This window comes from Phoxinus phoxinus, assembly GCF_949152265.1.
Source record: "Phoxinus phoxinus genome assembly, chromosome: 8".
NCBI lineage: Eukaryota > Metazoa > Chordata > Actinopteri > Cypriniformes > Leuciscidae > Phoxinus > Phoxinus phoxinus.
In genome coordinates, this window is record NC_136883.1 from 12,516,739 (window position 1) to 12,540,236 (window position 23,498).

General features: G+C 37.8%; 1 protein-coding gene across 4 annotated transcripts in view; it reads left to right on the plus strand.

Moving 5' to 3' along the window:
- The window catches only part of gse1b (Gse1 coiled-coil protein b), a 240,704-nt gene that overhangs the window by 22,452 nt on the left and 194,754 nt on the right, over positions 1-23,498 (plus strand). The window contains exon 1 of one of the 4 annotated variants that reach the window (XM_079620098.1): positions 21,744-21,824. The exons of the other annotated variants lie outside the window; for them this stretch is intronic. Coding sequence (XP_079476224.1) covers positions 21,762-21,824 — 63 coding nt within the window. The 5' untranslated portion in view covers positions 21,744-21,761. Of the gene's footprint in view, positions 1-21,743; positions 21,825-23,498 lie in introns of those variants that run through there. 4 annotated transcript variants of the gene reach the window in all.

Genomic DNA, 23,498 nt, shown 5'->3' on the forward strand with positions numbered 1-23,498 from the left:
TTCTTTCATTGCCCAGCAAGAGATAAATAAAAAAGACAGTAAATTGTTGACATACAGTAAGAGTATAAAGCTGTAAAATATAGCATAGCTCCTGTGATTTGCTCAAATGATTTCTCTTCTGAAACTTTAAAGTAAACATGCGAATACTGGGGTCTTTTTAGAAACATCTTCAAAACAAGTCTTCATCTGCTCTCCATTTCTGTCTAGGAGAAACAATTAAGTTACAACGGATATCTCATTCGTGATTTTGTTGTTGTTCTAGTGTATTAGCGATTTCTCCGAGGGAAAGGCTAGCGATTGAAGTCATTGTTTATTTTGATTCTTCCTCTCTCTCTGAAATGAAGGGGTTTTTCCATCTTTAGTGCTCCTCTGGTTCTGTTTGTGTGATGGCTCATTCTAGTCTCTCTCCTTCACTGAATCAGTCACGCAGTTCTGTTCATTCAGCACACAGTGTAACAACTGGCTCAAAGTTTTGCCCCTGTGTGCAGGACAATACAGCCTCCCTGATACAATTAAACTATCAATAAATAGGACAAATATCTGAAACGTTATAATTTCTGTTAAGAGCATACGATGTTGCATTTTTCAAAGCCGTAGATAATCTCATAGTAATTTTACCAGGTTCGCTGCTTTAAAGAGTGTTCATTGGAGTTCGTCCCGGGACCTGATGGCCTGCCGGGCTGCTGATTTATTTCTGCCTTGATCCCTCAATAATATTTGTTGATCTAACTTTGCATGTACCAAACTGGTATTTATGAAATAAGGTTTTTTATTATTGTCCTAAATATGTTACTGGCTTTTTAAGACAACATAAGTATTTTACGAAGTTGCAAGATTTTACAAAAAAGAGAGAATGAACCTGCTGGTGATTTATGTTAAGTTAAGCCAGACTTTTTCCTCATATCAGAGAACCAATTTATGTTGGAACAAAAAGTTTAAGAACAAATGTATGTATGTACACGTGTTGTGAATTTGAATGAATCAATTAGACAGGAATCAATGAATGAGACCTATAGTTTTGATAGTAGCCTAAATTGAGTTGAAGATAAGGATGATAACATTTGTTTTATCCTGCTCATTGTTTTTAGTACATTACACCACATTTGCATCTTAGATTATTCTCTGAGTGTAAAACTAAGCGCCGCAGTGATGCGGATTTATTCCAGTTGCATCCTGTTGGACTATCCCCTATTGGTCACATTTTATTATGGTCCAATTCTCACTATTAACTAACTATTAACTGAGACTTTTGCCTTAATAAATACCTAAATTGCTTTATTTATAGTTAGCAAAGTAGTTGTTATGTTTAGGTATTGGGTAGGATTAAGGGATGTAGAATATGATCATGCAGAATAAGACATTAATATGTGCTTTATAAGTACGGTACTAATAAACAGCCAATATCCAAGTAATATGCATGCTAGTAAGCAACTAGTTAAAGAAGTGCGTTGAAGCGCGCAGCAATATTCAGTGTGTTGACGTAATTTCCCCTGAAACAGGAAGACAGGGCGGGATATATCAAACAGCTCCTCCCCTTTTTTAAAATAGCCAATAGCGTTTTTTTTTCATCACAGCTCGACCAGAGCCGTTGAGCTTGGTAAAGCCGCAGTTTCTTCCTAATCTCTAACCATTTCTCCTCCACGTCGCTTTAAAATGTAGCATTTTTTGCAGAATTCAAATGGGCCCGATACGTTTTGTGGTCTGTGCTCTGTGCTATCTTGTGTCTGGACGTGCTACGGTTTCACTGACCTGAAACCAGACTTAATTTCCTTTCCGTTAATTCCTATCCCCTATATAGTGCACTATGTGCCATTCACCATGTAGAAATTCGTAAATGAACAAGTGACCAAATTTATCTGCAGCTTCAAACTCCACAGCTATTTATAATGTAGGGGGAGGGACGCTTTAGATTCTAGAGTGCATTTGATTGGACAGAAAATGTGATTAGTAGCTGAAGTCATACTTTTTTTTTTAATGCTATAGCTTCTGAATGAAAATTGTGTCATTGTTTTGGAGCAGACTAGCTTATAGATAGCAGTATGGCTAACATATTCATACTAAAAACTAAAAAACTTTAATAGTGAGAATTGGACCCTAAACTAAAGCGTTACCCCGCTCTTTCTCTTTGATAGTGACAATGATTGTTCCATCAATGCATTGAGAACATTACGGGCCCTATTTTAACGTTCTGAAACGCAAGTATCAAATGCGAAACGCAATTAACTTTGTGGGCAATTAACTAACTCGGGCACTGTTGCTATTATACCGGCGGGATAAATGACTCTTGCGCCCGACACAAATCTAAAATGGGTTGGTCTGAAGTAGCTTCACTACTCATAAGTGTGGTTTGAGCGTAACGTGAAATAAACCAATCAGAGCATCATCTCACATTCTCTTTAAAGGTACAATATGTAAGAATATATATACAACGACCCCCTTTAACGTTACGTTTTGAGTGGATGAATGATGAGCGCGAGACGCCGAAATGGATGCCAATAAGATTCTGAATGGAAAGTTTACTTTTAAAAAGTTGCCAAATTGTTCAATTGACAAGACCAAAGTGATCTGTGTGTTTTGTCGTTGTGAACTGAGCTATCATCGCAGCACGTCCAGTCTGAAATACCACTTGATGGCCAAGCACACACACAGCTGATGCGTTTCTACGCCCACTCGTCAATATCAGTAACGTTACCTCGTCAGTATTTCTTTCACCCTTTTATTGATGGACAGTGTTACATTGTGTGAGAGATTATTTGCTCCAAGTGAGAATGTTAGTGTGAAATTGAACAGAGTATATGCCAATGTTGTTTTCAATAAAAAACTTTTCCATGTTGATAAGAGCATTAAAATGGAGAAAAAATAATGGGACAAAAAGAAATCAAGAGACATTTAGAATAGATAAAAATGTGCGATTAATCGCGAGTTAACTATGACATTAAATATTTAAATCGTTTGACAGCCCTAATATATATATAAAATATTTAAACCTAAAGGTTGTTCCTAAAATTGAATCTGTCATGCATTACAGGTAACACCCAATTCAGAGATTATAGTGTGTGTATGAGTGAATCAGTGTGCTATTAAGAGCTTTAGGGTGGCGAGGAGTCACGAATAAGGGATCAAATAGTCTTAGGATATCTGGAATTCTTTCCAATTGATTGGATGGGGTATTCACATCATATCTGACTAAATGTCCTCTGAGTTGCTTGAGTAAAAGCAGTATTTAATTTCCATGAGCAAATAAATTAAACTAAAAAGTGTTCCAGGACCTTACTGTTAACTAAAACACAAATACATTTCCTCACTTTTCTGACAAACATACATATACTTGCAGTTCATGAGCCTAAGCAAGATTTTGTATGAAAATATTCTCTGTACTAGTCTCACTAACATAAAAAAACAAGCTTACATGTTTACACGCACCCAATTATGCTTAATAAGTTACAACACATGTGGTCATGTAAGATCATAAATAGCTTCAACATAAACCGATTGACATTTTCGCCCCTTACCCTGATTTCACCCGTCATGTAAACACATTAACTAGCGTTGTGTGGGCTTATTAAAGTGTGGATGTGTGATATGTGTCAGGAAAGCGTCATTACTGCGGATTTAACTGCATCCACACAGAGCGAGCGTTTTGCTGTAAGAGAGGAGGAAATATATAGCAAACTCAGACTCTTTCTTGACCCAAGAAATCTATAACGTATAGATAACCCAAGAAACGTATATGTACTACAGTATATGTCTATACGTTTCCCGCTCTTCAGTTTTTAATGCTTTATTTAAAATCACAACTGACATAACAAATGGAATACTCTGAGTCAGATACACAAAGTTTTGACGTCACTACCAGGAAATAATCTGATTTATTAATAATGTTTTGTAAACGCGGTTTACTTGCGTTGCCGGGTTATTGGATTTCATGTAAGCCAGGACAACAGGTTATTTCAATAAATCAGATTTTTGGGAGTTATCAGCATATCAGGGTGTGCAGAAAAATGTGCTCAATGATTCTATGTTCCTTAAAATTATTACAAATTAGAGAAATATACATTGATTTCCCTATGAAAGCTTTCAGTAATTAATAAGTAGTAAAAAAAAAAAAATCTTAATCTCATCACAACTGTTGACCTTCCATTATTGAATAACACCATACCTAATAAGACCCAGCATCACAATTTATATCTGCCCCAAAATAATATCCAGGATTGGAATAATTGTGGCTCAAAGATAGCCGAATGTTTTCCAGTTAAGAGCAGTCATTTTTCTCTTTCTCAGCTTTAATGCTGTTTGATTATTACTGATGATGACATTATCATATATAGCATGATCCATTTTGACATATCAGATGTTTTGTCCTGTGCTTAATCCACTAAAACATAACTGACTGTGCTTACATTAATTTTCTGTCAAAAAAGCATTCCAAGATGTAAGTGCATTCAACCACTTGGAACAAGAATGGTTATTATTAGTCAATAATAATAAGTGTGAGCAAAAGAACAAAACAATGCATGATACAAAATACTTTCAAGGAGTATCAAAAAATTCCATTCCATCTCTCTCTCTCTCTCTCTCTCTCTCTCTCTCTCTCTCTCTCTCTCTCTCTCTCTCTCTCTCTCTCTCTCTCTCTCTCTCTCTCTCTCTCTCTCTCTCTCTCTCTTCTCTCTGGGAGGGATTAGAGTGGCCACATGTTGGCCGGCGGAGGTTCGCTGTGGCTCCAGGCAGGCGCGCGGGCGCTGTTGCTCATGGTAACTCGATCGCTGGCGGCCGTGAAGCTGTTTGATTTATTTCCCAGCTCCAGCAGATGGCTGCAACAGAAGTTTGTTTAAGTTCACTTCATAGCCGGGCTGGCTGCCAGGACAGAGTCTCGCACACACAAGAAGAGGAAGAGGGGGCTGGAAGCTGAACACATGCCAGAAGAATGTTCAGTGACTCCGGGTGTCTAACCACACCACTTACCCCCTTCCAACCTCACACACACACACACACACACACACACACACACACACACACACACACACACACACACACACACACACACACACTAAACCACACATTTCTCAGACCTTCACATTTTTCACAAATACTGCAACACACGTATCCCCCTCATACTGATACAGACCCACATTCCCACACATCTTCCATTGATTTCCTCTTTCTTTCTTTTTTGCCTTATTCATCTCAGTCTGTTTCCACTCGGTCGCAAACACATTCCGCTCAAACAAACACATCCACTGTGACACACACACCTCATCTACTTTGATTAGGTTGTGAAGATGCGAAAGGTGTCTGCCCAAATGGGAAACTGCTGAATGGAACCATATGTTCGTTTCTTATTCTGCTGCTCATTTAAAGTCATTATACATAGAGAGAAATATCTTATTTACTCTGATCTCAAGATGCATTTACTTATTTTACTGTTGAAATCAAAACTCTAATCTACTTTTTTGTTCTTCTTACGTAATGTAACTTAAAATTCTAGTGGTGCTCTCCTGAGCAAAAGCTATTGATATGTTTTAGTTTTTTTAGGAAGCAAATTTGATAACAAAGGAAAGAGTTATGCTTCAAAGTTCTTAAAGCACAAGAAAACGAAGAAAATCCAAGTGGTTTAATAATTACATCTCACATCGCACTCACAAATTTCCCAATAAATATTCTATTTCACTCAGAAATACAACACATTACGGAAGCTGAATGACATTTGTTTATAATTATACTTTTTTCCCCCCTTTTGCAGTGGTTAACAGGTGAACTTGAGCTGAGTCTCACACTGTTTGAAACATGTTTGTGTTCTAGCATTGCATATATCCACACTAGTCCATATTCAGCTTAAGGAAATAAGTTTGGGTCTGATAATAGGAAACAGATTGTGGCAGGGGGTGATTGTGTGAAGAGAAGTGTGAATAATTTGAGCCAAAAGCATGACCAGATGCACTCAAGATCACAACCTACAGTATGTGTGCAGTTCATTATTTTCTGTGTCTGTCTGTGTCATGCGGTGAGTTGATCTTCGTCAAGGCCTCAGAGGAAGATTTTGAACTTGGAAAGAGGATACAGGACTGTTAACTCAAACAATATTTTAGAAAAATCTTCCCTTCTATGCTTTTCATTTTCCGTGAAGCAATATGACCAAAAGCTTAGTCATTTTATTTCACGATAACAATATTTTTGTCATAGTATCCTTTTAACATTTAAGGGGATTTTCCATGACTGGCGCCAGCGCTGTTCAATGCTTTGAATCAATGCCATTGATCTCTATAAAGTGAAACATCAGCTTCAGCGTAACCCACGTGACTTGATGCTCGACAATTGAGCCTTGTGAAGTGGCACTCGGTCAATTTACTTTCATCACCTTGTTTCATTCATAAATGAATCAGCATTTTAAGCGTATTATACCGCCACCCAACAATGCAACTGCAATGACTAGCCTGTCTAGCACACTCAGAGACATGTGCCAGTGCTAATACTTCTGAAATATTAGCACTTTTGGAAAGCCTCTTGTCTAGTCAATTCGTGAATCGGAACTAACTGTTAAAAATATAATAGTAACCCTTATATAGCAAAATAATAATAACAATATGAATGTGGTGATACTGCTTATCGCAATATTGAGCCACTCAATATCACTGTAAGGGAATTTTTATGTTAATTTGACGGTTCAGTTAAAGGAGAACTCCGGTCAATTTTAACATTGAGCTGATTTTTTTGTACATTTGGAGTGCTGTCAATACAGAGAACAACGACAAAAATCGGTGTTGCCTACACCGTGTTATCCTCTTTTTAAAATTTGCACCCTGTTGACTTCAATGGGGCACGTTTTAAACCTGCTTTTAGCCTCTTAACATCCTTGATGTGTCATTACAAGTGCACAGGTCATGTGAGTGATTCCTTCAGAGTGAACACGAGTGAATCTGACTGCAGTAGATGTGAAAGATATGAATAAAAGTGATATATTATATCAGCTATTATATCATCAGTGGTTATATCAGCCAGCGCACATACCTGTATTTACATCCTGTTTTCGGTGGAAGTCCAAAGTCATCGATTGTTGAGTTCACGCGCGTGATCATAGGTAACTAAACCAATGCGCGTGAACTCGACAATCGATTACTATGGACTTCGACTGAAAACAGGATGTAAATACAGGTATGTGCGCTGGCTGAATAATCATCATTTTTAATATCTTTCACATCTACTGCAGTCAGATTCACTCGTGTTCACTGAAGGAATCACTCAACATGGCTGGGCACTTGTAATGACACATCAAGGATGATAAGAGAAATAAAAGCAGGTTTAAAACGTGCCCCATTCAAGTCAATAGGGTGCAAATTTTAAAAAGAGGATAACACGGTGTAGGCAACACCGATTTTTGTCGTTGTTCTCTGTATTGACAGCACTCAAAATTTACTAAAAATTGAGCTCAATGTTAAAATTGACCGGAGTTCTCCTTTAAGTAAAACTTGGCTGCCTATGTGGTAGAAAGGTGATTAATATTTTATTTTTTTAAATCGGTGACTAAACAGAGAACATGTGCTGTTGTCTTTCCCTTTACCAGATTGGTAGGAAAACACCCATAATGCACTTGCTATCCATGGCCACTCCAAGTCTGAGATGGACGCATTCAGCACTCATATGTCACAAGTGTTTTTAACTATATCATGTTTATTTTATATTTCTGACCTTTAGCCCTTTCACATGCAAGTTTAAAATATTCTAACTGACCCCCAGAGTGAGTTTTTTCAAGGCGACGCGTCATATTTGTCACGTGACACACTGCAGTCACAATAGCACTGTATGGCAGATGTATCGCTTTCATTTAGTTTTTCCTTTTTTATTCAAAATATTTACACACTTGCTTACTTCCGATTCTCACATATGTGTAATGAGTGTGTTTGGTTGTTTAAAAACCTTTATAAATAATCTTGATCTTGATCTAGTATAACGTGAGATGGGTGCCACCATGTTTCTTTGCGCCACAGTTCAGAGAGTCCACAGTTTCTCCTGAAATACATGTCAGAAAGTGGCCGGTGAACTGTGAGAAGATTAGAGTAAACTTTATAGTTACTTCCACTATGTTTGTCTGATATGAACAACACACGTCTGCAAATTATATTTGAATAGATTGTTATTGCTGCTTCCACTTGTAGTAATTATTTTACTTGTGCTTATGTATATTTAAATGTCTAAAACCTAAAATAAACATTATGTGGCTGAAAACACTGCATATTGTGATATATGACAAGCGCTGAACGCATCTAGACGTCACTGAACATTCTGAATCCCATATGTGGGACTGTACTCTCAGGGGCACAGGAATAAGAATCCCATTTACGGGACCGTACCAGTCAAAAGTTAAATACAGATAAGTACTAGCGAAAAACATTTAAAGTTTATAAAATATACACTGATGTCTATGGAAGCGGCATTAATCCTTTCAAATATAAACATATTTTAGCCTGCTGTTAAAATGACTTTTACTGGTCGACCATAGTCAGTGCACATTAGGCTTGCGGGATTTCAAAGAACAGCCTCTGATTCACAGAATGTGCTGTCAAACGCAGCATTGGATAGGCTTGATCAGAGACAAATACCAACTTACTTGAGTAGGAAATACTTCTTTGCAATCTTTTAATCACAATGGTGTTAACTTGTATCCTTTCTGGGTGCAATAATTCAAAAACTAAACATTAAGCGGGTTAAGCGAGTTATTTTCGGTTTCCAGTGACTGCATTTTGTGACAATCACGTTAACGACAACACAAACCAGTACTCAACAAGCATTAGCCGTCATTTCACCGTCTCTGTTAACTATAGACCTGATAGTCCGGCTTTGAGTAACACACTTCTAGACAAAATACATGTCGTTTTTGCCAAAATAACTTGCGAGACAAATTATATTCCATCATGTAAGCAAAGTCAACAGTGATTACAATTTCATTTCTTTGACATGTTCTATGCTATTTGTAGCCCACTTATAGTCAAAACTGATTCTTTGTAGTTTTTGGCCTGGCAGCGCATGAGATGGTTAATATCCCATCATGTTACCAATGTCAATAATATCTACAAGATGAAAATGTAATTTCATGTCATGGTCAATCTGGAGTCACGATTTAACTATAGACGACTATTAGACGGCTATTATACGTTACGTCTTTTAAACGCAAAATTCCTTGCTGGGTATGAACTGTATATAAAACATTCAACAAGTTGAAAATGTTGTACTGTTTTATTTTTATTTAAAATAAACTAGTATAGCGGCCACCCTTAATCAGAGGTGATGTGTTTGTAGCTCTAGGGAAAGTACAAAGGGAAAGCAGTAGTCAGATTTATGAGTGTCTCAGAGAGCTAGGGGTTAGCAACAGGGGCACGTAGACCAGTTTCCTCCCAGAGGAAATACACCCCCCCAGGTCATGTGTAGCAGTAGATAGTGCTCATTCACCAGGTCAGGTTCATGTTCCATACCAAACATTCTAGCTAAGACTGCTCATTGATTACCAAATCATGTATCTAATTTAAAGGTATTTTTTTTTCTTCATGTTGACAGATATGTATGATTTACATATTATACAATGAACCCACTTTTTAAAATCCATTTTGTTCTTCGGGTTTAAATAACAAAGTTAAAGCAACATCACAGAATGTTGATGTTATTGTATATCTGAATTGCGATTGGTACCAAGAGCTGCGGCGTATGCTAAAACATAATTCGATTGTTCACATTACTCAGAAGACGTAATCCAGTTGCTGTGCTGGCTGAAACAAAATGGCAGAATATTCAAAAACCCATTTTCTGCATGGAACACCTCGGAAAATTCAACATCACTTACGGTGTGAATCTCGACCAGAGTGAGTGTGTTTCAACTTTTTTTGGACAACTTTAGTGCTCTAAACATGGACAGGACCATTTCTAGAGCCTTTTCCAAATCTGAGGTGTGAATGACAAGTGCAAAAATAGGGGAGTATCATTACACCCCTAATGCATGGTCCAAACACCTTTTGTTAAGTAAAAAGCAGGGTTAGCGCAGGCAGTGGTGGGTAGGAGTAGCGTGAACATTGCCCCCCTTAGATAGATTTTCACTTTGTACTTTGTCTCAAATCCAGGTGGCAGTCCTGGCTCATTTGGTGCTCCAGGGCCTCTTTCTCAGGGCCTGTTTACACCTTGTCACTTCATGCATTTTTACTGATCTGATAGCTATCTGATTTGTTAAAACTGTATATATATATATATATAGTAGTTTGAATCTTAGTTTTATATATCAGCATAAAAATACCAACTTAAGTTTCTCACTTTAGTTTAGTAAAGGGGAAAACAACTTTTCCTTTAATCCTCCCTTGTTTGGCTTATGCTACTCTGAGCAATGCCTGAACTTTGTATTTTGAGCACTTCTTGCATTATTTTTGCCTCTTCACGATGACTCGCTTGCTGTAGTCCTCAGTGTTAAGTCGCTTTGGATAAAAGCGTCTGCTAAATGACTAAATGTAAATGTAAATGTAAATGTTGTTTCACCATCTGTCCAGTTTGACCTTTTTTACTTCTGAGTCACAGGTAACAGAGTAACTGTGTAATCTTCATCAAAACAAAAGTGCATCCTGACCTTGTACACGCACTGGTAATATTTTGGCTTTGTTTCCACAAGCATCAAACAGTAATTTACTGGTAATGTTGCAACAAGTCATCCTAGAAAACTGCCAGAATGGACACTCGTTTTGCATTTACGTTAATTTTAAAGCACAGTATACATTTTCTGGTCTATTATCGCTGTTTCTGGTTAAGAACAGTCGGATACATTGCATGGTTGCTCTCTTCTTATTCATCTCTGGTATTTCCTCCACCTCCTGTGTTTCCCAGTGTCTCTGGGGCATCGTTATCAAACACAGGGTGTCGCTGGTGTGCATCTAAAACTTTAGGGTTTTCTTTCTTCTTTTTTTTTATTTTTACAATGTTGTTGATTGTTTCTCAGTGGTCTCTCTGTCGAGTCTCAGCACCTAATGTAAATATATGTGTAAATGTCCTTTTCAATGATAAAAGCCACTTTTTTAAACAAACCTTCCTGTGGAAACTGCCCAACTTTGTGTCCAGAAGCCTGTGGGACACCACTAGGGTTGCCACCTTCAGTGTGGCAAAATAAGGGACACCCATTCACCCCCCCCCCCCCCCCAAATGCTCAACTTTTATTGTTATAATTGTGATTTCATAATATGTAGATATGAATCCAACTAAAAGCTATTGAAAATATGTATTTTAGTCAAATAGCAAATGGTGTAGCTCTGCAGCCATCTACTAAAGTGATAATTTCTTTACTTTTAAAACAGCATTTTCCAAAAGATGGGCAAAAATCTTACACTAAACCATGTCAAATTATCTATATCCATGAACGTTAGAAATGTGGGTCTTTTATAAAGTGAATTTAACTTTTTTTTTTTACTGTTTTTGTTTAAAAAATATTTATTTATATAGCCTAAAGTAAAAAAAATATAATAAATCCTCCTAAAACTATAAATCCTAAAAAAAACCTATTATGTTTCAAAATGACATTTTGTTGAAACAACACAAGTGTGACTTTTTCCCCCCACACTAACATAAAAAACAGATATTATTCAAATTTATTTAATTTTTTTGTAGATGTAGAAAGTGTTGTCAACCGTGCAAAGTCTCACATCATTTGGACAAATATAATGTTTTATTTATTTCAGCAAACGTCATTTGGGGTCGAAAAGACCCGAACAGCGCGCTACAAGGGGTTAAAAAACGTGCAGGTTTACAGCGCATGTTCACGAGACTCAGTCGCTATAGAAACAAAGACGCTAAAATGCAATCACGCAATGAGCTTCTCTACTAAGAAATTGATTTCTTTATATTTGCTATTAGTATTATCCATACTGCAAAATCCTTATGTTTTTATTCAACTATATGTGGGCCTAATGTAAAATACGGGACAAATCGCGTCCCTTATTGATTTGATACGGGACGCATCATCTTACTTGTAAATACGGGACGATTCCGTATTTTAAGGGACGGGTGGCAACCCTAGACACCACACTTGTCAAACAATTAGATGTTGAACCTAAAATCACCAAAACGACACATTACAGTTATGTTATGTGTTGTCATGTAATGTATATCATAACTGAAATGTGTCGTTCCTTCAATTTTTTTATTTTTTTATTAAACATTGGCAGGTCAGAATTCTGCTTGTTGTGATTTAATGTCGTTGTGATTTTTCTTTGCTTGCTTACTGTGCCCTGTGCAGTTTACTTGAGGATTGTCCATATTTGTGCTTTTTTTGTATTGATGTTGCGCCACTAGTGGAAACTAAATGGAACAGCAAAAATGATGACTCTTTCCAATCAGGCTTCCTAAACAATCTTTGCACTCTTTCCGCCCTGCTGCATGCCTGTCATTTATCAATATAGTCTCTTCCAAATCTGAATTGGTTGAGCCAAAATGTAACATGTTTCAGGACTCATTCCACAAACAAAGCAATGTTTTGAAAGTGGCACAAATCCAGAGAGAGAAAGAGAGAAGAGAGTGAGGAAATTAATTGTCTTTTATTATGAATGGGCCAGCTGTCAGGACAGGATGTGTTAGGGTGTCTACTGTGAATGACAGAAATGCATTTCTGCTTTTTGCTGTTTTTAGTACGTCTACTACACTATGATGGACCTCATAAAAAAGCTAATAATGCCAACCACCTATAATTTGGTAACATTTCGGCTTGTCCAGGACTAATTATTGCATGATGAAAGATAACTTAATGGAGCATAATCTCTCAAACAGTTGAATAACACTCCAGTGGTTCTTCTGTTTGTGTTGTTCTCTCTACCCATGATTGGTCCATTGTCTCCCAAGGGCTTAAAAAACAACATTTTCAGAATCAACACTGAGGTCTATATACAGACATTTGAGCCCGTTGATCCAGTGAACGGACAGGAATAATGAGGGTTGAGAATAATTGAGGAAAATAACTACATTATTATTCCCCCAATTTATGAACACTCTCTATGTTTTTCTTCTTTTTCTGTCCCCCTTCTTCCTTACGACTTTTTTTCTTCTGTGCGTAAAAAGGAAGTATCTAATAAAAAGCTGCTCGTGTAAAGAGATGACTGAAGCTCTCTCTGCCTCATTCAGAGTGCAGGAAGCCGAGCCGGAGACTGTGCCAAGCCCGAGCTGAATTCCTGCCAAGAATCGACTTGTTTGCTCGTCTCGCTGGAGCCAGAGGCTGACCTTATTAGCTGGGAGGGCAGCCGTCTTATTAAAACACATCTGGCGCAGAGGGAGCCTAAATAGTCCTCATATTGTCTTCCTGCGGCTTCTGACCTTGCGTTACCTAGCAGGAATGCTGACGAGGGCTCCACGCATCTGTTGAGAGTTTCTTGCCCCCTCACTCGCTCTGTCTTTCCTCTCTTCTCCTCTCTCTGCTGGCTGTCTTAACTGGCGCCTGTACGGTAGCTCTGTGGGACCTGTTTTTCTTCCTCTCCACCAACCCCCCGTCCCACCACTCCCCCACCTCCCTCTTTTCCAGTTTGCTGTGTTGATACAATTATCCTTGTGTAGATGTTTTATTAGTGCCAGTTGCCTGGTACAGCTTTGCTTGTTATTTTTAGCTGTGAATGCTGGCACTGCCTGTCCATGTCTTTTGGACATGATACCATATTTTTGCCTGTGATACTAGGATGATACCATGTCGGTTTGGGCCTGGTACTATGGGAATGGTATGTTTTTCGGACATGTGGTAAAGTTTTTGGCCATTTTAACATGTGGACTTTGTCACAGTCGTTTTTTGGGGGGTTGGACTGTTTAATTGAATGACAGTCTCATGTGTGATCTCGCTTGAATTATTGCCGGGCCCCTCTTCTGCGATCCAGATAAGATCCATGTTACGGTGACTCACTTTAAAACTGAGTCGTAGAGTATTCAATAAAGTAAAGTTCAAGGAAAGTAAAGGATAGGATAGGAAAACATGAAATTAGCACTGTGAGGACTTAACTAATACTAAAATACTAATTAAATAATAAACAAAAAATTATGTATAAATGAAAATGTTAATATTCAGAAAGCTTTGTGTAGGCTATGGGTTAGATTTAGGAGTAGAGGACATAAAAAGCATTTGTGTCTATAGCTGTTGTTGAATAGATCTGTTGGGTCAGTGTCTGAGTGTGTGTACTCCCTGAGGATTCCTCACATTCCTTCACTTCCAGTGTGTCACAAGTTCTCTGCTGAAACACACACTTAAAAAACGTCTGTTGTGTGTCTTTTGTGTATGTAAAGTCTCTTTCTCTCTTTCTCATACATATGTATATATATATATATATATGTATTGCACAAATACACAATCATATTTAAGGTTTCCTTTCTCCTCATGTGAAGCTGTCTGTGTGTGTGTGGCAGCTGTTCTGAGAGAAGCCCCTCAGGCAGTCGGCCACACATGGCTCTGGTTAACATGCTGTGACTCAAGCTCTCCTCACCACACACGCTCTCACTACCCACAGCCCCCTGCCCTCCAGTTGAGCAGCGTCACTGTGGCGGCAACCGAGATTTTAAGACCTTGTCAGGATTTTAGCCACTCTACACTCACACATTTTCATATCCTCTACTGTCCTGCAACTTCAAAAAAAAAAGTGAAACCGGTATTATGTTAGCGGTAGATGGCTGAGTGTTTGTGGATCTCTCTTATAGTGTATATCTTACAGTATATCAGTAATGTTTTGGCGTGCATCTTAAGTGCAGCGCATTGCGATTCGTGGAAAGTCAGTGGAAATAAAGTGCACAGACCAATTGTGACTCTGTGTGTACAATCAGCCACACCATTTTCATCATATGTAGCAGTCAGGCTCTATTACATTCATTCCCAAAGGATGGGGAAACTAATATAATTTATATTAATATAAATATAGAAATATATACATTAAATTTGTATGTTTTTTTTTTTAGAGTTATAAATGCAGTCCAGTAATTAGCCTTAAACAAATAGTTTACTTGGAAATAAAAATGTATCTAATCAGTTACTTACCCTCATGCCACCATAGATATGTATGACTTTTTTTGCTGCAGACTTTTTTTTTTTTTTTTTTTTTTTTTTTTTTAAATGGTGACCACAATTTTGAAGTTCCAAAAAAGCACATACTGTAAAGGCAGCGTTAAAATAATCCATAGCACCCCAGTGGTTTAATCCATGTCTTCTAAGTTGTTGTTCTGCAAGTACACAGCCAAACTGTTTGTAGGTGATGGAGAAATACATACTGTAGGTGGAAGACATTTGTTTTCTGTATACAATGCTGGAGAAGAGAAAAATGTTGACAAAAAGGCAATCTTTTTTGTTGCAACTGGACTTTATAAACATTTTGTGGAATTCTTGTTTAAATAAATTGAATTATGAATTATGTTATTTTTATATGAATAAACAAATAAGGTTCTGTTTGTAATCAGAATTCTTTACAAGCTTCCAGCAATCAGGCTCTATTTCAATCATTCTCGCAACAATTTTAAAACAAATTTTGAATGATGTGTTCACATAAATCTTTTAATGATTTTTCACAGTAATGCAGTCCAGTAACTGGCCTTTAAAATTTCTACTTGCCTTCTTGCCACCTCAGATGTTTATGATTTTTTCTTCTTCTCCAGAACACAAACAAAGATGTTTTTCTTTGATGTCTCAGCTCAATAGGTTCACCCATGATACCATTGAAATATAATGTGATTCTGGGTGGTGACCATATTCATATTAACATACACAATTTATATTGCCATGCCATATCACCACAACACCATTCATATTTTTTGAATGTATTATTTGAACAGACGAGTAAACTATATCCAGTAGGTGGCAGCAGCGCTCTATTGAGACTGACTGCTTCTTTTCGAGTCTATAGCATTGCACTGTAGTGGAGTCTCTGATGCAGCAGCCCAGGGGTCATGGTTCGGCTGGCTAGCATGACCCCATATTCTTTATGCCGAATGTCACATGAACAGACAGGGAAACTTTCATCACATCCACTTGTCTGAGAGTGTTAACAGCAGTATGAACTGACGGAGATAGCTATGGACTTTTAAGGGAATCAGCTAACCTAACTAGTCTTTTTATTCTTCCAGTTTATTTCATTTTAATATCCAAATGATAGTGAGAAAACTAAAAAACTTTTGTCAACCTGAATTTGCGACATTAGTTATGCTCATCTTTAGTAGCTCCTTTGAAGGTGTCTTGAGTAAAACATCTCCACATTTAACATAGCATGTACAAAAGATCTGAACCAGAAGTGATGCAACCTGTTTACAGAATACCGACGTTTGTTGTACATTGTCCGCATGAACTTTTGCTGGTGCAGGCTACATATAGTTCAAAAAGCATCTTTTTCTGACTAACTTTTCCTAGAGCATTTGAGCTACACCCACCTAAGTTAAGACAGGCCTTGTGACTGTTCTGACTTGGGAGGGTATATTTCTTCTAACTGATAAGAGTTATGGTTTTCTAAACTCGATGGTCAAAACTGTGGGGTGGAGTGAGAAATTTCATAATTATTCTGAGAGTTCTGAGCAGGCTCTGAAATTAACAGGTGCTTGAGGCAAAAAATGCCCCACAAATTCAAGAAAAGGGTACAGAATTTGCCCCTGCACTACTAAACTAAATCTATTACATCTGGTAGGCGTAAAATGAATGAAAAGTGTTACATTTAGATCTGCTTACGTTGCATCCAAGATTTATTTTTACACGTTGTTTTCTCAGAGTCAGAATGCTTTTACTGTCATTGCACACATTGTACAACGGAATTAGGGTGAAACCCTTAAGGTGCTTTGCAGAAAACATTATTATAGATGTAACAGAAATATTGGATGAGTAAATAATTAAATATTACACTTAGTCTAGTCAAATCACAGACAGTCAATTGCTCAGTCAAGGATGGCACTGGGACTGTTAAAGGGATAGTTCACCCTAAAATGAAAATTCTGTCATAATTTCCTCACCCTAAATTTGTTCTAAACCTGAATTAATTTCTTTATTCTGCTGAACACAAAAGAGGATATTTTGAAGAATTTGGGTAACCAAACAGTTGATGATGAAGTTCATTGACTTCCATAGTATGAAAAAAAAAAAAAAATGAAATGACCAATCAGTTGTTTGGATTAATCACCTATGATGAAGAAACCTGCTGAAAAGACTGGAGTTTTGTTCATAACGCACACTCACTCAACTCTCATCATAAACAAAGTGTAGATATGATATAAACAAGATTTATTATTTCACAGTGTGAACAGCTTCTATGATTTATAATGGGAGTTTTCGTGAGTGTGAATAACACAGTGACTCAGTACATCAACGGTTCTTGTTTTGTCTGTGTAGCCCACAAGAACATGTCAAGCTGTTTCCCCATTAAAACATTTCTTAAATGTCTCTACTAATCACTATTGATAATCACAATTAGAATATCAAGAGCAATAATCTACCAATAATGGCTGTAATGAATGTTAATTTGATAATTTTTTATATTTATAACTCTTATCACTCGACGGGACTAACTTCTCCGTGTTTATTACAAAGGTGGGAGTGTGTGTTTTCTAGACGTGAGCGTTACAGAAGGTCATGTGCTGTGCTTACCTGACACTGATATTAAAATGAGCAGTTGGCAGTTTCCGGCGATTTGGCTCTATTTATTGCTTGTATATGTTATTTTTTCATAGAATACCATCCATATTGAAACTAAATGAAAGCATGCCGAAAATTGGTGCGTAAATGGTAGCCCAGGCAGGTCAAAACACATGTGGAGAAGCGTTAGAATAATACAACATCAGAAATCACAGACATTTGCATTCGTACTGGACTAGATTTCTCAGTTGAGTTTGCCTTAAAAACAGTAGGTAATTTGCCCTGGATTTTTATAGAGGTTGTGTGAGAAAAACACTGACTCGGAAGGGATTCAAATCACACAGTACATCTGTGAAACGTGAATTTCTGTATAAATAAGCATGCCATGTCAGATGCAGCTCCTGTTCCATATTTGCAGTGGAAATTTACAGTGTGTGTGTGTGTGTAGAGAGTTTGCTGTTGTGTCTTTGCTCTTTTCAAAGACTTGCTTTCTACCTGTCTTATCTATGAAATTAAATGAAAGGATGTCTTAAAGTCCCAAAGAAAACTTTTTTTTTGTCCCTTTCTCACTTTTGTACATTTGCAAGCTTGAGTAGAGAGGCAGCAGGGCACCAATGGCATTGGTCCATCTTTTTTCCAAACCACTTGTCATAGGGTTGCGGGGATGCTAGAGCATCTGGGGTTGAAGGCAGGGAAACACCCTGGTTGGATACACACTACACTCTCATTCGAATCACAGATGACAATGTATTGTCTCCAATTTACCAATGCTTCATGTCTTTGAATTATAAAGTCCACCTGGAAAACATTCAAAATCCACAGAGAATGTCCTCCTAGCTCAGTCAAGACCTTCTTGCTGTGAGACAAAAGTGCTACCCATTGAGCAACCGGGCAAGCGTAAAACAGGTTTGAGGAAATAAAACCATATAATCCTCCTCTCACAGCCTGATCCAAATAGACTGAGTGTGTGTGTGAGTGTGTAAGGTTGCTGTTATATCCAGCATTTCCATATGGCTGCTGTGACATTTCAAATCTTTCACTTCCAACACCCAGCGTGTCTTTTGAAGGGGATGGCGGTGTTCACCGTAATCTCTTCACAGAAATGACAGCACAGATGTTTCTCATTCTAAAACCCCTATTCACTGCTAACAGGAAGCACGGAAATGATGACAATCATTGAGATTAGAGAGCGTTACTAATTGTTGCAACTCTTCTGATCTCTTATCGAGCCGTCACACATTCACTCTGTACGATGACTCTATGAGGAACTGTTATTACACCATAGTTATTGAGAACTTATAATGTTATTAACCGGAGTCACTCTGAGCACTCGAGGCTGCGTTTCGCTTTCAATTAAAAACTCTCAGTGGGTGAAGATTGGGGTAGAAATATTGATTGAAGTAACTGTGAGCTTCGTCAGAGTCAGAAATGCCTTCAGACATAACTGTGTTAGTTTCAGAGTCATCCCTAAGAGTCCTATGCTCCCCAGATTTGTATATGACCCATAATAAACAAATGACATAGGGTCCTATGTTCCAAGGTTTAGGGTTACATACGAACAAAATCGTATTTACAAGTTCCCAGACTGCTATAATGAGCACTTCTGACGAAGAAATCTCCTTTTAGGATAAGAAAAACCGAACCTGCTTTGTCCAGTGTGGGGATAGCGTGTCTTGACCAGTCAAATTGGTATAGACAGTCACAGCAGCTTTTCATGTTCTTTGGAGTCCGCTTGAAAGGCTTGACCATTTCCAAGCATTGACTCTCTCACTGGGTGGTCGAGCAAATGGTTGCAACAAATTTCGGTTGCTGTGTGTGTTTCAGTGATATATAATTTATTTTCAGCAAGCAGCTCCTTCCTCTGCTTGTAACTAAGCATCTATTCCCTGCATTTTATTAAGGTTTGTTATGACAAGCTAACACATCTAGGTAATATCCAACATTTTTGGAAGCCTAACTTGCCGAAATCTCACCACGCCAAGATTCAAGAGAGCTTAACATTGCAACATTGTCCAAAAATGCGTCTCTGTCAAGCCCTCGTTTCTCTCACTTAGGAGACCTGGCCAGTTAGGGGATATCATGGATGAGGAGAACAAGCTCTTGTGAGAGGGGAGGAGTTAAAAGAGTGGAAGAAGAGCAGCACATGTATGCAGATGTACTGCAGCTACAGCTAATGGTGGTTAGTTGGGATTTTTGAAGGTGAACTAGTTTGAGTTATACACACCTTTTCACTGGAATAGTATTGTACTGTAGCCCGATGGAGACTAGACGCGGCCACCGCTGATCTTTTCATATTTGCCGCTTCTCATGGCTGGTGTGAGGAAGCTCGCGGTTGCGTCGTAAAAATTTGATAATCATAATTATCAAAGTAATCATCATTTGGCCGATCATTTTGAGGATTCCTAAACAATACATATGAAAAGGTTTTTCATATCCATTTTTGACCTCAAAGCATATAAGCTCCTGCCCCAATTTTGAAATAATTTGTTAAAGTGGAAGAGAAATTCAGTATTTGACTTGCGCTTGATGATCTAAATTATGCAAGGCTTAAAAACACATGCAAAAGATGAAGTTTCATGAAAATGCAGCACTGGCCAGATCAGGGTAGTAATAGTTCCGTCAATTCACCTTTGGCTAAGCCCCGCCCCCCTTAGTTACTGTTGCTACCTCCGACAACTTCATCTGGGCTCTGGTTTGGTATCAACATGGCTTATGCTGTGACGGCTCTTCCTGCTGGAATTTTATCAAACTTTTATAAAGCAGCAAATAAAGTGTCCGATAGAAGTAGGCAAAAGTGGCTGCAGTGTGCGTTTGAAGGCTTTATTCAAGACATATACGGGTGAAACACAAGCAACAACAAGGCATCCAAATAGAGGCAAAAGCATAACGGTCACAGTCAAAAAATGAACCACCGAATATCCTAATCGAGACGGAGGCTGGGACTAACAATATCAGGAGAAACACTTTTCATACAAAGCTGGGTAGGTCTCTATTCACTTCTATAATCGTTATTATTTACAAAGCAAACGGACTACGCGAGTATAAAGTTGTATTTATTAGCAGCGTGTGCTAGCGTATCAACAATTAGGGCAGAGAACCGAAATCATGACCTAAACAGCATAAAACTGTCTAACTAGTATAACTTCACACACAGTAAGGTTAAAAGGTAAATGTATCTTAGAGCAAAGGTGAGCTTGTTGATCCTTGAGGGGTTTCGCTGACTGTGAGGACGTCCACACAGTTTAATCCAAAGATGACACTTGTCAGTATTTAACTTCGGTTTTGGGAAGGGGAAAAAACGGACACCCCCTCCAACCTCTCTGGGAAACACGTATCTGTGTTACAAATGCCCCAGGCACAACGGTTAACCATATTTTTTATAAAACGACGACGTAATAACCTGCCGAGACCAAAAATATGAGCCTCCTCCGTTGAAGTCAATGGAGCGCTGTGAAAAAGTGTCGGACCCTCTGTGGGAGCTCGTTCTTGGCTGCGCTGTGATTGGTCAATCTACATTCTAGGGCGTGGCTTAGCCAAAGGCGAATTGTCCTGAGCGTTTTTTTGCACAGTCTTTATTGTCAAGGCCTGCTGTATTTTGTACAGATTTTGTCCGCCCTCTGTGCTGGGAGCAGCAGCTCATTTGCATTTAAAGGGACACACACAAAAATGGTGCGTTTTTGCTCACCCTCAAAAAGTGACAATTGTAACATGCTATATCAAAATATCTGTGGGGTATTCTGAGCTAAAACTTCACATACACACCCTGGGGACATCAGAGACATATTTTACATCTTGTGAAAAGAGCATTCTACCACCCCTTTAGTTAATAAACCATCGGTTTGTTATATCAGCCTTTTTTATGCTATAGCTGATATGCCAATGGTTTTAAATTGATAAAAAATCGGTCAGTAAATATTGGTGGACGATACATCAGTGCATGTTTGCTAACATTGGGACTGGTCTAATATCTCCAACAAAGCTTTTGAAAATTATATTATAATTTCCGAACTGGGAAGTAAGATCATTCCGACAGCACGTGAATGCAGCATTAAAGACGCATATGATAAAGTGTGAAACATTTTAACCACTCAAATATCTGATATCGGGGACTGTGTGTGGTCATAAATGGATCTCATCACACCTGATATCCTCTGCAGCAGCTGTTGTTCGGACTAGGAGCATGTTGCTAGGAGACATGCTTCCAGGAAGACAGGAGTACTGGATGCTTTTCAAACCTCTCACCGTAAGCTACACACAGCACACCACAGGAACATCTGAGAAAAGCAAACACACACAGAGCATATGGTTAGTGTAGTGATCAGTGGAGGTGTTGAAGTAATGGAGACTTTGATTGCTGCTGTTTGTTTCTGCTTTCTACGGGTTTTGTATTGCTCTGATCACATTCTTATCTTGCTAATTAGGAATTTGCCATATGACAGATGAAATTAATGTTTTTTATTATATAGATTTTATATAACACTACCCTTGTGAAAAAGAAGTGCGCTTAATTTAAGGTTTCCTTTAAAATAATTCCAAAATAATTCTGATCTCACAAGTTTTACTACATTTTTTCTTTTTTTGATGTGTTGACTAACAAACTAAAGGACATGTACTTGATTACAATTTTAACTGTAGTTTGCTTGTTGATATTACATTTAAAATATACTAAATTGCAACCTCATTGTCACAAATGTGTAATTGTGAATATACACAAATATAATTGCAATTAAATGCCATTACATTTAGTTTACACTTTTAAATGTATATTATTTTGAAGTATAGGCTATATTATTTATATGATTAGAATTCTTTTTTTAAACTATACTAAAGTTAAATTATTTTTCAAAAGTTTTTTTTAATATATATATTATGCACAATGATAGTGTAAGAAAAAATGATGTGGACGTCGAAGATCTCAAAAATGAAGTTTATTACAGCAAAGTAGTGGCAAGGTACACAAAAGCACCTTGGGTTCACCGGCGTCAGAATGAACCCAGATCATCCAAATCTCAAACCTTTTATCCTAATACAGTTTTCAACTCTTAATGTAAATTAAGTTGCTCTTATTGTGACAGCTGTGGTCTGTATGTTAATGAAGTTGAGACACCCCCTTGTCTGAGAAGATTCTCTGTGTCCCATTCCCATTCTACAATTGACTACCATTTGTTCAGGATATGATTAACCCAAATGGTCAACTCTTAATGTAAATGAAATCAGAACAGCAAAAGGTTTAGGTGATACAATCTATCTGAAGTGATCACATCTTTGATCTTCTGTTAGAACGGTCAAATGCTTAAGGTGACAAGCTATTTGAAGTCCCTGTAATCAAAATGGTCGTTGGTTGCCCTCTGTGATACTATTTATTTACATATTACTGAGATTGGATGTAATTGTCTCTATATGATAATTAAGCTCTTTTAAGTGAAGGAACATTCTGATATAAATGTATATATTGGAGTGGAAGTTGGATCGGGGCAGACTATAATTTCTTACAATAGTTTAAATTGCTTTACATAGAAGTGATTCAAAGATGATCATAAATGGGTGAGCTGGGCCCACAGGGTTTGATGCTTGTGGTGCCCGCCTTCTTTCTCCTTTGGTTAATATCTGTGGGCTTGCAGCAATGGAAAGAGAGTTCCAGCACACACTAGTTCCTCCATTGTGTCTGCATGGTGCTTTTGTTGTCTTTGTGGGATGTGTCAACCATGAAGGTGCTATTGTGAAGTCCTGTGGCCATTGAAACTAAACAGGTGTACAGCCGTGGCCAAAGGTTTGCTGCTTCAGTATTTGTAGATTATTTTTCACATGTTTCTATACTGGAAAGCATTTCATAAGTTTTAAAGGCTTTTATTGGCAAAATATACAAAGAGTGTAAACTAAATGTAAAAGTATACGTACAAAGAGTATACAAAATATA